The sequence below is a fragment of the Lycium barbarum genome, chromosome 4, assembly GCF_019175385.1.
Source record: "Lycium barbarum isolate Lr01 chromosome 4, ASM1917538v2, whole genome shotgun sequence".
Taxonomy (NCBI): domain Eukaryota; kingdom Viridiplantae; phylum Streptophyta; class Magnoliopsida; order Solanales; family Solanaceae; genus Lycium; species Lycium barbarum.
This window is the reverse complement of record NC_083340.1, coordinates 144239296-144253385: the sequence shown is the minus strand read 5'-3', so window position 1 is coordinate 144253385 and position 14090 is coordinate 144239296. Positions and strand designations below refer to the sequence as shown.

Sequence of the window (14090 nt, the reverse complement as noted above, 5' to 3'; positions counted from 1 at the left end):
GGGTATTTTTAACTCTTTCCTCAATAATTAAAGGGGTGGGTCATCTTGAAGGAGCATACACGCATAACGCATTCTAACACTGTACTGATCAACGGTCAGATATAACCCCACACAACTTCTATGAATTTAAACCGTTCGATTAACTCTCCCCTTATCAACCGTACGATGAAAATTGATACCAAATCGTACCGTCCAATAATTACAAAATTGAAATTTCAAAAGCTTAGAGAGGGAGTATAGTAGCAAAAACACAAAGGCTCTCTCCTATTTCCTTCCTTCTTCAAAAAACAAAAAAAATCCCTTCTTTGTATATACACACACATATACACAGATATACGCTTTTGTGTGTGTGTTTTTCAATCGTTTTTTTCGTTTAATTAGGTGAACTTTCAAGCCAATGTTCGGTAAATTTTTTGAATTTCAAATCTGATTAGCGAATGACACAACTTAGCGTCATTTTTTTTTTTTTTGAATTTTTCAGTTTTTTTTTTGGCTTAATTTAATGGATATTTGCATGGATGATAACTGAAAACTGAATTTTCAAGTTTTATTCAGTTTTGAGATTTTTGAATTTTTTTCAGCAGTTTTTTTTGGTTTAATTTTGTTGAAAATTATGGAAAAAAATCATGATATTTGCAGTGTTTGATAGCTGATAAATTAAATTTGAAAATTTTGAGCAGTTTTTTGGTTTAATTTGTTGGATATTATGAAGAAAAAAAAATCGTGATATTTGCAGTGATTGATAACTGATAAGTGAATTTTCGAAAAATTTGTTTTTTTTTTTTTCAGTCGACAATTTTTTTTTTTTTTTTTTTTTTTGAAATGGAGAAAAGTGAGGGAGGAGAGTCATCGGAGACAGGTGTTACCTCGGCCGTAGCTACGGCGGCGGTAGATTTTCCGGCGAAGAAGTTAGCTAGACAGCTGGATTTCACGGTGTTTGGTCAAACTCCGGTGACAGGTGTGACGGAGCCAGGTCAGCATAGTCAAGTGGGCCCACAAATAGTGCCAGTGAAGTTAACGCCGTTAACAAGGCCACAATTACAGTTACAGCAGCAACAACATATGGTGTTGATGCCAATGAAACAAACTGTTGCGCTGGCAAATTCAACTACTAGTCTTCCTTTAATTAGACCTCCGTAAGTATATATATATATACATATATATATGTATATACTCGGGTTCGGTTTTGATTTGTTTGTCTGGTTTTGACTTGAAACGCACGGAGTTTAAGGAATAAAAAGAGACTGATTGAATCTTTGTGTAATGTACTGAAATGTAGTTTGAATCATGTGGTTTTAAACTTGCTCACGTAGGATGTTTGAATTGTCCAACTTACTGTTTATAAAAATAGACGGTCTTTTTGGAACAGACAAAAGAGAAAAGTAAGACATTTAAATTGGGACAGACAAAAGAGAAAAGTAAGACGTTTAAATTGGGACAGAGGGATCATTTAAATTTCGTTGTAAAAAAAAAAAAAGGTGTCTTTTGAGCTTATTTTACTGGAATTTGATAGGTTTAGAGGAAATGGTGGTTGGAAGTTTGTTATAAACTGTATAATTTGTTTGATATCTGCTAAAGATTGCCTCTTTGAGCATGTAGGAAGATAATACTCCCTTTGTTTCAATTTGTTTGTCTGGTTTTGACTTGATACTGAGTTTAAGAAAGTAAAGAATATGTTTGAATCTTGTGGTCTTACATTAAAGGTATGTAGAATATATCAAAATGACTTTTAATCTTGTGGACTTAAACATGTCATGTGGAAAGTTGGAATTAAAGAATTGTCAGGAAAGGAAAGAGGCATTCTATTGAAACAGAGGGAGTATATGGTTCGTTTAAGTTTTTTTTTTTTTTTTTAAAAAAACAGGTGTCTTTTGAGCGCACGAATTTTGATAGAATTAGAAGGAATGGTGGTTGAAAGAATGTTATAAACTCTATAATTTCTTTGTTTTCAGCTAAAGAATGCATCTTTGAGCATTTAGGAAGAGAATATGAGATACCTTAGGGCTTTGGTAGTTTGGTTCATTCAAATTTCATTGAAAAACGTTTATTTTGAGCTCATTTAACCGAAATATGACAGGATCATTAGAGGAAAAGTTTGTTATAAAGTATAAACTCTATAATTTATTTACTATCTGCTAAAGAATGCATCTTTGAGCATGTAGGAAGAGAATATGAGATACCTTAGGGCTTTAAGGTTCATTCAAATTTCTTTTTTAAAAAAAGGTGTTTTTTGAGCTTATTTAACTGCCACATCAGCAACATATGATGTTGATGCCGGTGAAACAAACAGTTGTGGCAACTGGTCGTCCTTCAATTAGACCTATATATATATACATATATGGTTCATTTAAGTTTGTTTGAAAAAAAAAGGTTTCTTTTGAGCTTATTTTAGTGGAATTTGATAGGTTTAGAGGGAATGGTGGTTGGAAGTTTGTTATAGAATCTATAATTTGGTTGCTATCTACTAAGTATCTATGGTTCGTTTAAGTTTCTTTGGAAAAAAGATGTCTTTTGAGCTTGTTTAACTGAAATTTGATAGGATAAGAGGGAAAGGTGGTTGGAAGTTTGTTATAAGCGCTATAATTTGGTTGCTATCTGCTAAGTATCTATGGTCCATTTAAGTTTCTTTGGAAAAAAGGTGTCTTTTGAGCTCATTTCACTGAATTTGAGAGGATTAGAGGAATGGTAGTTGGAAATTTGTTGTAAGCTTTATAATTTGGTTGCTATCTGCTAAGTATCTATGGTTCATTTAAGTTTCTTCAGACAAAAAAAGTGTCTTTTGAGCTCATTTCACTGAATTTGGGCGGATTTGAGGAATGGTGGTTGGAAATTTGTATAAGCTCTATAATTTGGTTGCTATCTGCTAACTATGTCTGGTTCATTTAAGTTTCTTTCTTGAAAAACGGTGTCTCCTGAGTGCATTTCACTGAATTTGAGAGGATTAGAGGAATGGTGGTTGGAAATTTGTTATAAGCTCCGCAATTTGGTTGTTATCTGCTAACTATGTATGGTTCATTGTAGTTTTTTTTTTTTTTGAAACAAGGTGTCTTCTGAGCTCATTTCACTGAATTTGAGAGGATTAGAGGAATGGTGGTTGGAAGTTTGTTTAAAGCTCTATAATTTGTTATAAGCTTTATAAGTTGTTTGCTATCTGCTAACTATGTATGGTTCATTTAAGTTTCTTTTTTGAAACAAGGTGTCTATTGAGCTTATTTTACTGGAATTTGACAGGATTAGACGCGATGGTGGTTGGAAGTTTGTTATAAACTCTATAATTTGTTTGCTATGTGCTAAGTTTGTTAGGGTTCATTCAAGTTTCTTTTAAAAAGCGTTACTTTTGAGCTCATTTCACTGAAATTTGACAGGATTAGAGGAAATGGTGGTTGGAATTTTGTTATAATCTTTTTAAATTGTTTGCTATCTGGTTTAGTTTGCGTGTTTGAGTATGTAGGAAGAGAATATGAGATATCTTAGGGCTTTGGTTCGATGGCAAAGGTTTTACAGTCTGAAAAAAGACGTTTCTTTTGAGCTCATTTCACTGAAATTTGACAGGATTAGAGGAGACGGTGGTTGGGAGTTTGTTATAAACTCTATAATTTGTTTGCTATCTGCTAAAGAATGCATCTTTGAGCATGTAGGAAGAGAATATGAGATACCTTAGGGCTTTGGTTCGATGGCAAAGGTTTTACAGTCTGAAAAAAGGTGTTTCTTTTGAGCTCATTTCACTGAAATTTGACAGGATTAGAGGGAATGGTGGTTGGAAGTTTGTTATGAACTCTGTAATTTGTTTGCTATCTGCTAAAGAATGCATCTTGAGCATGTAGTAAGAGAATACGAGATACCTTAGGGCTTTTGGTTCAATGGTAAAGATTTTACAGTCTAAAAAAAAGTTTCTTTGAGCTCATTTCACTGAAATTTGACAGGATTAAAGGGAATGGTGGTTGGAAGTTTGTTAAAAACTCTATAATTTGTTTGTTGTCTGAGTTATAAAGCTGTGACAGGGAGCATTTTTATGTTAGCTTAGACTTCATATGGTCTATATGATGCTTATACTCACTGTCTTCAGGAAACCAGAATCTCCAAGAGCACGTCCAAGGCAAAGTGCTAGTGAAGTAAAAGATGGTACTCCGAAAAAGCAAAAGCAGTGCAACTGCAAACACTCTCGATGTCTAAAGTTGTAAGTATGCAGAACTTATGTAGAAAATCTCAAAAATAACTAAGATCTATTAATTGTTGGCAAATACACGAAGGTGAAATCTCTGAAATGACTGTTCTTCTATTGTCCTTTGGCACTGATAAGCTCTGAAATTTCCAATTTTGCCTTTCTTGCTGGAAGGGATATACATGATGTAATGACCGTTAGAAAACTCTATAACTTTTGAGCACCCATTCTCTCCAGAGCTGGACTTATCAATTTTTGAGCACAAAAGCACAGATTTATCATAAAATCAAGTAGACAACTATCAGTGTTTCAGTAACTACCCTCCAGAAAGGAAATTTCCAAAGGAGGAAAGCAATTAAAGAAAGAAGAGCGATATGTTAACTTAATACCTTTGTTCTAAATCTTAAAATAGAAAATGAAAGAAGAGTAGCAAGTCCTGATGATTTGCAGAAGAAAACCTATTTTTAAGGTGTTCAAGTATTGAATTATCATGATTTGCCAGAGAGAAAACTATCGTCAAGGTGATCCAACCAAAGAAGTATATTTAAAAGTGTTTCAATTCTATGCATTACTACACTATTAGAATCACTTCGGACAAAGTATGGGTGTTTCGTTTGGACGTCATGTTTTTGTATGATAAGATTAGGAGATATATAAGGTGTTCGTGTTCTGTCAATATATAAAGTGTCTTCTAATTGACTACTTTATCCAGATGATTATTTGTTTTCTTCGGTTACTCAATCTTTGACAGATGTTTTGCTGATAGTATTTGAATGAACAACACAGCATCGGATCTTATGCAATGTGATTTTTTTTCTTTGCTTTCTTTCTATTTTTGTGTCAGGTATTGTGAATGCTTTGCATCTGGCATATACTGTGATGGGTGCAATTGTAACAATTGTCATAACAATGTTGAAAATGAGCCTGCTAGGCGCGAAGCAGTTGAAGCTACTTTAGAGCGTAATCCACATGCATTCAGGCCTAAAATTGCCAGCAGTCCACATGGAGCTCGAGATAATACGGTACTTTTTAAAATTAAGTGGACTCATAGATGATTTCTTAAAATTTGAATTATTCATAAAAAGAATATGGACTAATTATGCTATAGATCTGAAGATATAGTTAAAATTTGCTGATATGAAAAAGTAGTAAATGCAATATAATCAGTATTTACTTGAACCTTCCGAGCTTGAATTTGCTGATATGGAAAAGTAGTAAATGCAATATAATCAATATTTTCTTGAACCTTCCGAGCTCGAGAAGTCACTTAGGATCATTTTTTACTGACTTTGAGCTCGAATTGAGCTTGTAAATGTAAATGCCTTTATTCAAGCTTGCATTTGAATAGTGAAATGTTAGACTTAATTTTACAGGCTGTACCTTATCTATCTATATCTATATTCTGTGTACTACTTGTAGGAGTAAGAAAAGGTGCTTCTATGCAAGGTATTCTCATAGCAATGCACCCTCCGAATATTAGTTTTGATAGAGAGAGAGCATCGCATCAAAGTTTAAATTTTGAATAGTTTAACAAACTTGAATTCTTGGAAGTATTATAAAGATGTCTGGAGTCAAACATTTTGGGACGTCCCAAAATGAGAAGAGTGTTGTATAAATTGGGAAAAAGGAATAGTTTCTTTTATGAACTTCTGTATGATTAGTTTTCAATCATCTATTTCCTTCTGGGAAGAAAAATAGAAAAAGAAAAATCACGAAAAGAAGAAGCAAAACTTAACGTATCTAGTTTTCTCTTTGTGTTTGACCAAAGTAAATGATCCAAAATCTGTCAAAGGAAAACATTTAACAGCTATTTGGTTGTGTTGTACGTTGAATAGCTAACAGTCTAGTTACTGAATAATCCTTGTTGAAGAAAAATGGGACAACCGTCACACTGAAGCATTTTAGAGCCAGATAGTAGTTTAGAGCCCGTTTGGATTGGCTTATAAGTTGGCTTATAAGCTGTTTTCAGCTTTTTTGAGTGTTTGACTGGCCAGCTTAAAGTCATTTAATGCTTAAAATAAGCTCAAAAAAATAATTGAACCCATTTGACTTAGTTTATCTAAAGCAGCTTATAAGCTGAAAACAGCTTATAAGCCAAAAAAAATAAGTTGGACTACCCCAACTTATTTTTTTCAGCTTATAAGCTGCAAACAGCTTTAAGCTGTAAGCCAATCCAAACGGGCTCTTAGTCAATAGTCATAAGTGCCTATTACTATAATAATTTAACTTTGAGAAATTAATCAAATATGGCTCTACAAAGGGGTCGATCTAACTACGAAATCAACTTCATTCACTCAGTATGGTGGTATATCATTCCAGAGGAAGCAAAGGTAGTTGCATCATCATGTTATACTATCTTCTTATTCTCTTTTGTGAAGTTTTGCTCGATTTCTGGAATTACTTGTGCATATAAGGATGAAATGTAGCTTCTATATTTATTGGTTCTTGATCTATTTTATTACTTTTGAATTGCGTTTAAATCTTTTTAGGAGGAAACTGGGGATGGCGTAGTCTTGGCAAAGCATAACAAAGGATGCCACTGCAAGAAATCAGGTTGCCTCAAGAAGTACTGTGAGTGCTTCCAAGCCAACATTCTTTGCTCTGAAAATTGTAAATGCATGGACTGCAAAAATTTCGAAGGAAGTGAAGAGAGGCAGGCTCTTTTCCATGGAGATCATGCAAACAATATGGCATATCTCCAGCAGGCGGCAAATGCTGCTATTACAGGTGCCATTGGATCCTCCGGTTATGGATCTCCTCCGGTGAGCAAGAAAAGAAAGGGCCAGGAGCTGTTCTTTGGGTCAACAATTAAGGACCCTGTTCACAGGCACGGACAACTCCACCAGGTAAACGATGTTTTTTACCATTGAATCGAGGCATTTTTCAACTGTTTGATTGGTGAAGAATGTTTGAGTTCCTTTCTCATAGTGTAATCCACCGGGCAACACTGCATTGCTGATAATAGTTGATTGCACTGAAGGGCATGGTTTGCATCAGAGAAAATGCATTTAACAACAACGTGAAATTCTTTTTCTGGATTTATTCTTGTCGATTGGTATTTTTGCTTAAGTGACAACTTGCAGTTTCCTCTGCTGTATTTTCTTATTAGAAAATAATTGATGGATGAATTAACATACTGCATTAAGCAGGCGAACCATATTAAATCTTCTGCCCTACCTTCATTATCTTCAATGCCTAGTCCATGTGTTGGAAATGCTGCGACGGTGGGCCCTTCCAAGTTTACTTACAGGTAGCAGTAACTGCCCCTAAGAAATTAACCTTTACTGTTCATTCAGAAAACTAAATGTCATGTCATGGTTGAAGGTCTCTGTTGGCAGACCTCATCCAACCACAGGACTTGAAGGAACTTTGCTCAGTTTTGGTTGTTTATTCAGGAGAAGCAGCGAAGATGCTGGCAGGTATATGGACGTCTTTTCAGTACTTTTGATTAAATGTGAGACCAATACTTTTGGTGCATTTTGTGTTTTTATACTGATTCCAGTTTTTTGTTTACTTCAAAATTATAAATTGAGTTTCCGGAAAGTATGAAGTCATTAAGATTTTTTTCTGGGCATAATTTAATCTTGGTAGAAATTTGTTTTTCTTTCATAACTCCATAAAATGGCCAAATCCAGAGTTTTAGGGTCAACTTCACCATTATTGTCTCGTTCACACATCAATTGAATCACTTCACCATTATTGTCTCGTTCACACATCAATTGAATCACTTCAAATAAAAGTTTATTATTGTTGAATTGTGTGACCAACTCATCTAAAAGCTTAAGCATTTAGAGCACTTTTTTATTTATTTAATTATGTCCCTTAACACGCTCCCCTCACGTGCGGCCTGATTCTTTTTCATGGCCAAGCACATAGAAATTCTTTTTGATAATCGGTGGCAGTGAGACTCAAAACCCAGGACCTCTGGTTGCTCTGATGCCATGTTAAAATGTGTGACCATCTCATCTAAAAACTTAAGCTATCAGAGAGAGCACTCCTGTTTTTATTTAATTATGTCTTTCAACAATTACGTTTGAAAATTGCATAAAGATACTCCTAATTCCCAAACCAATATTAGAACTTTAGAATAACAAAATAACTTGAATAAGTCATGGTTAAAGAACGTCGTATTATCTATGAGATAGCTAGCACACGATTTTTGTTTTTTTGGTGGGGTGGTGGAAAGGCGGAGGGAGTAGTTGGAAGATATGAAAAAGATGTAAAGATTTCACATTAAATTCCGACAGTACAAAGTAGTGTTATTATGTATTAATTTGACTTTTTAAATTTGTAATCATTTCGACATTAGGAAAGAGGTCAATCTTTGTTTGATAGAGTAAACGGATAATCAGTCCAAACAAATTTGAAAGGAGTATGAAATGATACTGGTCAAGTTTATTCCAGTTTTATGTTTAAACCAAATTTAACATTCTCCTAGGGGGAAAATGAATTAGTTTGCTGTTGTCAAAAAAGTGAAAACGCCAAGTCATCACAATGGGACTCATTTTTTTCACAACAGGGGTGTCCAGACCAGCTTGCGCTCTCTTCTGCTATTTCACCTGATACATGCTACCTCTCACAAGTATAGGGATGGAGTAACTCTGCTGACTAAGGCTTAGGCAAAGAAGAATAGATCACCCGTTTTTTTCTTTCTTTTTTGTCTCTTCTGGGATTTGATCCACGGTCTCCCTTAGCTTTTTCCACTTCATATTGAAACTCATTTCTTTCTTCCTCCGCCACCTTGTGTTTAAGTGAAAGCTCTTGTGCTATAAACATGTTGTCTACTTTGGGGCATCTATAAGATCTAAAGCAGAATTATTTGAGTTTCTGCAATCAGAATTAGGCAGAAGGTACATTTAGGTTCTACAGTTACCAGACATGCATTTTGGTACCTTATCTAAATATAAACCATAATGTTCCTAACTAGAGCAAGAAAGTTTTGGCCAGATCTACTCCAATCTGTTACAGGGAGACTACGGGCTCAGTTACTTGTGCATAAGCTGGTATCCAGACTGTTCCGCCTCCTTGTGCATCTGGTAGATGACAACAGATATATGAATTTAGTATGACTTTTTAATTACGCCGATTTGGAGAAAAAAAGATTTTATGAAGAACATTAAATTGTTTATCAGTTGTGTATAAATAATGTCTTCGCAAATAGATCTTCTCGAAGAAACATGAATGAGGAGCTTCTTTTCAGATTGGAAGAATTGTAACATCATAAATTGGGTATAATGAGGAGGTCGTCGTAAATGGACTAGATCTACATAGACCGTCAACCTACCACAATTCTCTTGTTTATGGGCTTGGGACAGGCAATGCAAGTTCACATAGGATGCCAAGCTTGCATAAGTCAGATCTTATGTTGGAAAGATGAGATCTTTTCAACATTTGTGTGATATTATTACATGTTTGCAGTATTTGGTGTACAGTCATTTTACTGTTTATGTGTTGGAATGCTTTCAGATGAAAAGGATGCTTCACAAAAACAGGCTGAGGGCCAGACGGAAGCTTCCCTTGCTTCATCAACTCAGGAGCGAGTACAAAACCAGAAAGATTCTGGTACTGAGAAGGATATGCTTGAGTGTAGTTCAAGTGGGGACCAGGGTGAGAAAATCAGCATGGGAGAGTCTAGTTTGGGTGGTGCTGATGTATCAAAAAGGCGGCCAATGTCTCCAGGGACTTTAGCACTAATGTGTGATGAATCAGACACCATGTTTTCAGCTAACGTTGCTTCCTCTAATGATCTAGCAACTCTTAGCTGTAATACCTCTTCTCAATTGCCCCATGGGCAAGGCATGACGGAAACATATGCAGAACAGGAAAGGATCGTGTTGACGAAATTTCGTGATTGTCTTAATAGACTTATTACTCTAGGAGAAATAAAAGGTAAATTTCTCTTTCTTTTCTTTCTTAATCTGGACCTGATTCACTGAATAAGTACCTGTTGACAATTTAACTGCCTCGGTGAAGCCATACATAAGCCCAAAGTACCTTACTATGATATGTTCAATGGCCTCTGGTTAAACTGTTGTTTTCTAGTGCAAAGGGGAAATAATTTCCTGTTAGATTCCTCCGTTAGACACGAGAAATGTAGTATTATCAGGAATAGAAGAGCATAATGACCTGAAGAATATATGGTAGCTGATAACTGCAATTCATTAATTCCCAAGTATAACCCAAAAATAAATTTAATGTGGTTAATCAATTCTCTTGGAAATAATAAAATATGCAATTATCTTGACCAGCTTACCTGAGGTACATTGTATAATGTTGGACATGTTTACTTTTGTAGCCTTTAGTGTTTTGACTTCTGAGAAATAAAAGTATCAAATATGAAAATGGATAAGGTGCATGCACATTCAAGTTTTAGTCGGTTTTAATGTATTTTGAAGGACTATTGTGAAGTACACAAATCCATATAATCACCCATTTCATACGGGTACATCAAGTCAACATAATTGTGTACTTCACATAGTTTATGATATCCCACGACCAGACTTCCTGCATACACCACAAATTAGCATGTCCTTAGCAACTGTATGTAAAGGAGTGGAGATTGAGGAACTCCATTACTCAGTAATCCTTTTGAAGTGGAATTATCCCTTTTCCTGAATTTAAATGGTAAGCATAGTTCCTTTTCTGAGGAAAAATCTGCTGTTCACTTCTACTTAAGACCTGGTAACTGGTTTTTTCCTTGTATGTGTAAAGTAGGAAGTCCATTTACATAATCGTAAATGTACGGGGTTGGAGCTACATTGTAAGCATTTCATCTATAGACCTCCCAACAAACTCATGACATTGTTCAAATCATTTACCTCTTCTGTTCACCCTAAAAGAATATAGTATCTTCAAAGCATCTCCTATTTCCTTCTCTCCAGAGTGACCACAGTATGTAAGCGGCAGTGGTATCTCAATTTTTTCTTACTGATTGGGACTTGTTTCGTTTCGACCTAGAAATACTTTTGGAGATGCTTTGAAGGAACACATCACATATTTTTAGCTACTTCACAGTGAAGGAGCAAGTGACTGATCGTCTCTTCCTGTCTGCCATGCAGCAACCTGTGCACAGTCTTCTGTGTAAGTTAGCTATTCTAGCTCCATAATCTGCTGTCCAATCAAAAAGGGATACTTTCAGAGGCACAGTCTTTCTTATTGCATTCCAAGGAACGAATTCAGCTTCCTCATTCCTTTGAAACTATTCTAGAGTAAAAAGAAAATAGCAAGAAGCTGCCCTTTTGTCTCCCTCCGATGCAATTGTATCTGTCTCATAATTCTCACAACCTGCTTAAAAGCTGATTAAACTGCAGTTCCCAGTCGTACATCCTATCAAGAATTCAAATAATTCTACTGGTTGCTAATTTTGTGCAATCACAGAATCATTCATTATTCTCAGCTCCCGTAAGAGGATTGAGACAGATTTTGGTGCCTAAGTAGATAGTCAAATAACTATTCTTAGGTTTAAGAAAGAGTTACATGATTAATTAAGATGTAATATATAAAATCAAAACAGAATTGTCTCATTGAGGAGCACTACCACCATGATATGCGATGAGAGATAATCAATTGAGTGAAAGGCAAGTTATATAGAACGAATATGAGACCAACAATGTATAATAGGAGAGAAAGTTGGGTCTGAAATGCTGAACATACCTGCCAGAGGAATATCATAGAAAAATTACAGAATTTAAGATAGATGTGCGGTCAACAAGACAGAATAAGATTAGAAATGACCATATTTGATGGAGGGTTCAAGTGCATATATAGAGATAAAGCCAGATAAGGTTGCCTAAGACAATTTTGTTACATCCTACATAGACCTCTATATGCACTGGTTCGTAGGCGTGACAATATGAAGATTAATTGTGATAAAAGAAGAGATAGACCCAAATCACACGGAGGGAACTAGTCCCAAAAACTAAAATCTCACGGAAGTCCATGTAGACTTATTTATTAAGGATTGATAATAATGTATGTATATCGAGTGGTATTTTGATTAAATGTGTAAGTTTAATGGTTGAGAATAATGTCCCTAATAAAGAAAAGGTGAAAATAATATCTAGGTGTATAGCATAGTTTTGTGCGTAGTGTAAAATTGAACAAGTACACGAGGCTGAATCTATTTAGAAGTGCTAGAATGCCTACAGGTTTAGAATACTTTTTAAGTTTTTCTTTGTGCTGCACGTACAGTTTTAATGGCACATCCTTTGTGTTGGATCATTTATGGAAATAACTTACCTTTAAAAAAAGTATATATCAGCAAGGTAGTGGTTGAAACAGTGATATGGAGTAGGAGTTAGATAGTTATGAAGGACATGACTTCTGCCCATTAGTGAAGGCATTCATATTTTCCATTTTGGTTGAACATGTTTTCCTTAGAAAATATTTTTCTGTAACGAATAACCAAACATCACAATGACTTATTTACAGAAAATATTATGTCATACCAAACACATCCTTAGCTAAAAAGACAAAGTAAAGGATCCAAACAGTCGATACAATTGTTTGGGATTAAATGGTCTGGAAAAAGATACGTGGATTGAAATGGACCTAATGGAATGATATGGATTTAGACTATTCATAATGTCGACACAAACTGATCCGGGGTTGAGGCTAGTTGATTGTTGTTTGATGATTATATTGATTCAGAATCCCGGTCAACCATAAATCTGCAGAGCTCTCCTGCTACCAGCACCGTCTTGGCTTTTTTCTTTTGTATATCGGATCAATTCCACATGACCGCACTTGCAGGGTTATGGTGAATTAGAACATATTTCTCGTTCTTCTCTTTTATAGAAATTATTTACCTGGCTCCTTAAAACAAATCGGAAAAGATGCATTGCATTAGCTTTGAATGTTAATGGTGATAATGGGCTTTTAGCGCTCCCTACCAAAGGTGACTCCATTGCTGGATTGGAACCCAAGACCTCCGGTTAAGGGTTGTTAGAACTATTTGTGATGTACTTTAGTTACCATTACAGGCTTGCAATATAACTTGTTTCTTATGCAACTACATATGCCCTCCACCCCGCACCCTTCCTCTGTTCCTTTTTTTCCCTATTTTTTGTTTACCACCGTGTTTCATTTGGAATCACCGTTTGTTACTAACCTGCTATTTCAATTTACAGAAACAAAATGTTCTTCAATGGTGCGAGGTGCTGACTCTGTTGATCAAAAAGACATGATTGGTAATGGTTTTACTATGACTGAAACGAGGAACCAACATGATTCCTTTAACAACGGCGTTGCCAAATCTGCTCTTCCTCAGCCAAGAACAACTCAGATGTTTAGTGCAGTAGTAACTACTGCTAATAATAACACACTTCCTAAAGTTCATCGTCCAGATGAGAATGGGGATGTCAAGCCAAAAATCTGAAAAGAAAAAAAAAATGTAGTTAGTTTTAGAATGAGATTTGCCTATAACTGCTTCATCTTTGTAATATTAGGCTTTTATTCATTCATCTTTTCTTCGATGTAGCAGCAAGATTCATTAAGGCGCGATTTGTTAGAACTAACAAGCCTTGTAACTTCTAGCACATTTGCTTTAATGCAGTATCAATCAAAATTGCATTTTGCTTAGCTTTTCCTTAATGTATATCTGTGAGCTAAACTGCACCCAGGGTGTCAGATGTGCGGGTAGGACTGAATTTTGGGGGATTATAGCAAAATGAGTCTATAAATACATCATGATATAATGTGCGTAAAGTTTGCTTTTGGTCAATTTGAACTAAATCGTGATACCTCTAGCAAATTTCACATTGATAAAATGGGAGAGATGTTGGGTATATGAGGAAGTGTCTTAGACCTTAGTTACATGTTTTAAAGTTATCAGGACCCAGCTATTAGAGTTACTCTGCATGCATTTCCACACTTGTTAGAGATGTGGTCCTTGTAGTTTCCACGTGGTCGCTCTCTCTTACTTGGGTAA

At 35.3% G+C, this 14090-nt stretch overlaps 1 protein-coding gene across 1 annotated transcript; it reads left to right on the top strand.

Annotated features, from left to right (window-relative positions):
• Nucleotides 1-229: 229 nt before the first annotated feature.
• LOC132636799 (protein tesmin/TSO1-like CXC 5) lies at nt 230-13741 on the top strand. Its single transcript, XM_060353823.1, has 8 exons — nt 230-1136; nt 4067-4177; nt 5007-5184; nt 6652-7008; nt 7312-7412; nt 7487-7581; nt 9629-10051; nt 13291-13741. The coding sequence occupies exons 1-8, from the start codon at nt 823-825 to the stop codon at nt 13536-13538; spliced, it is 1827 nt and encodes a 608-aa protein (XP_060209806.1). The 5' UTR covers nt 230-822; the 3' UTR covers nt 13539-13741.
• The last annotated feature ends 349 nt before the right edge of the window (nt 13742-14090 follow it).

Bases quoted from the DNA above. Each gene is read 5' to 3' on its own strand.
- LOC132636799 (XM_060353823.1), top strand. From the start codon at position 823: ATGGAGAAAAGTGAGGGAGGAGAGTCATCGGAGACAGGTGTTACCTCG. The intron at 7,009-7,311 runs GTAAACGATGTT...TGCATTAAGCAG, and splicing joins GGCACGGACAACTCCACCAG to GCGAACCATATTAAATCTTC. The intron at 7,413-7,486 runs GTAGCAGTAACT...TCATGGTTGAAG, and splicing joins CCTTCCAAGTTTACTTACAG to GTCTCTGTTGGCAGACCTCA.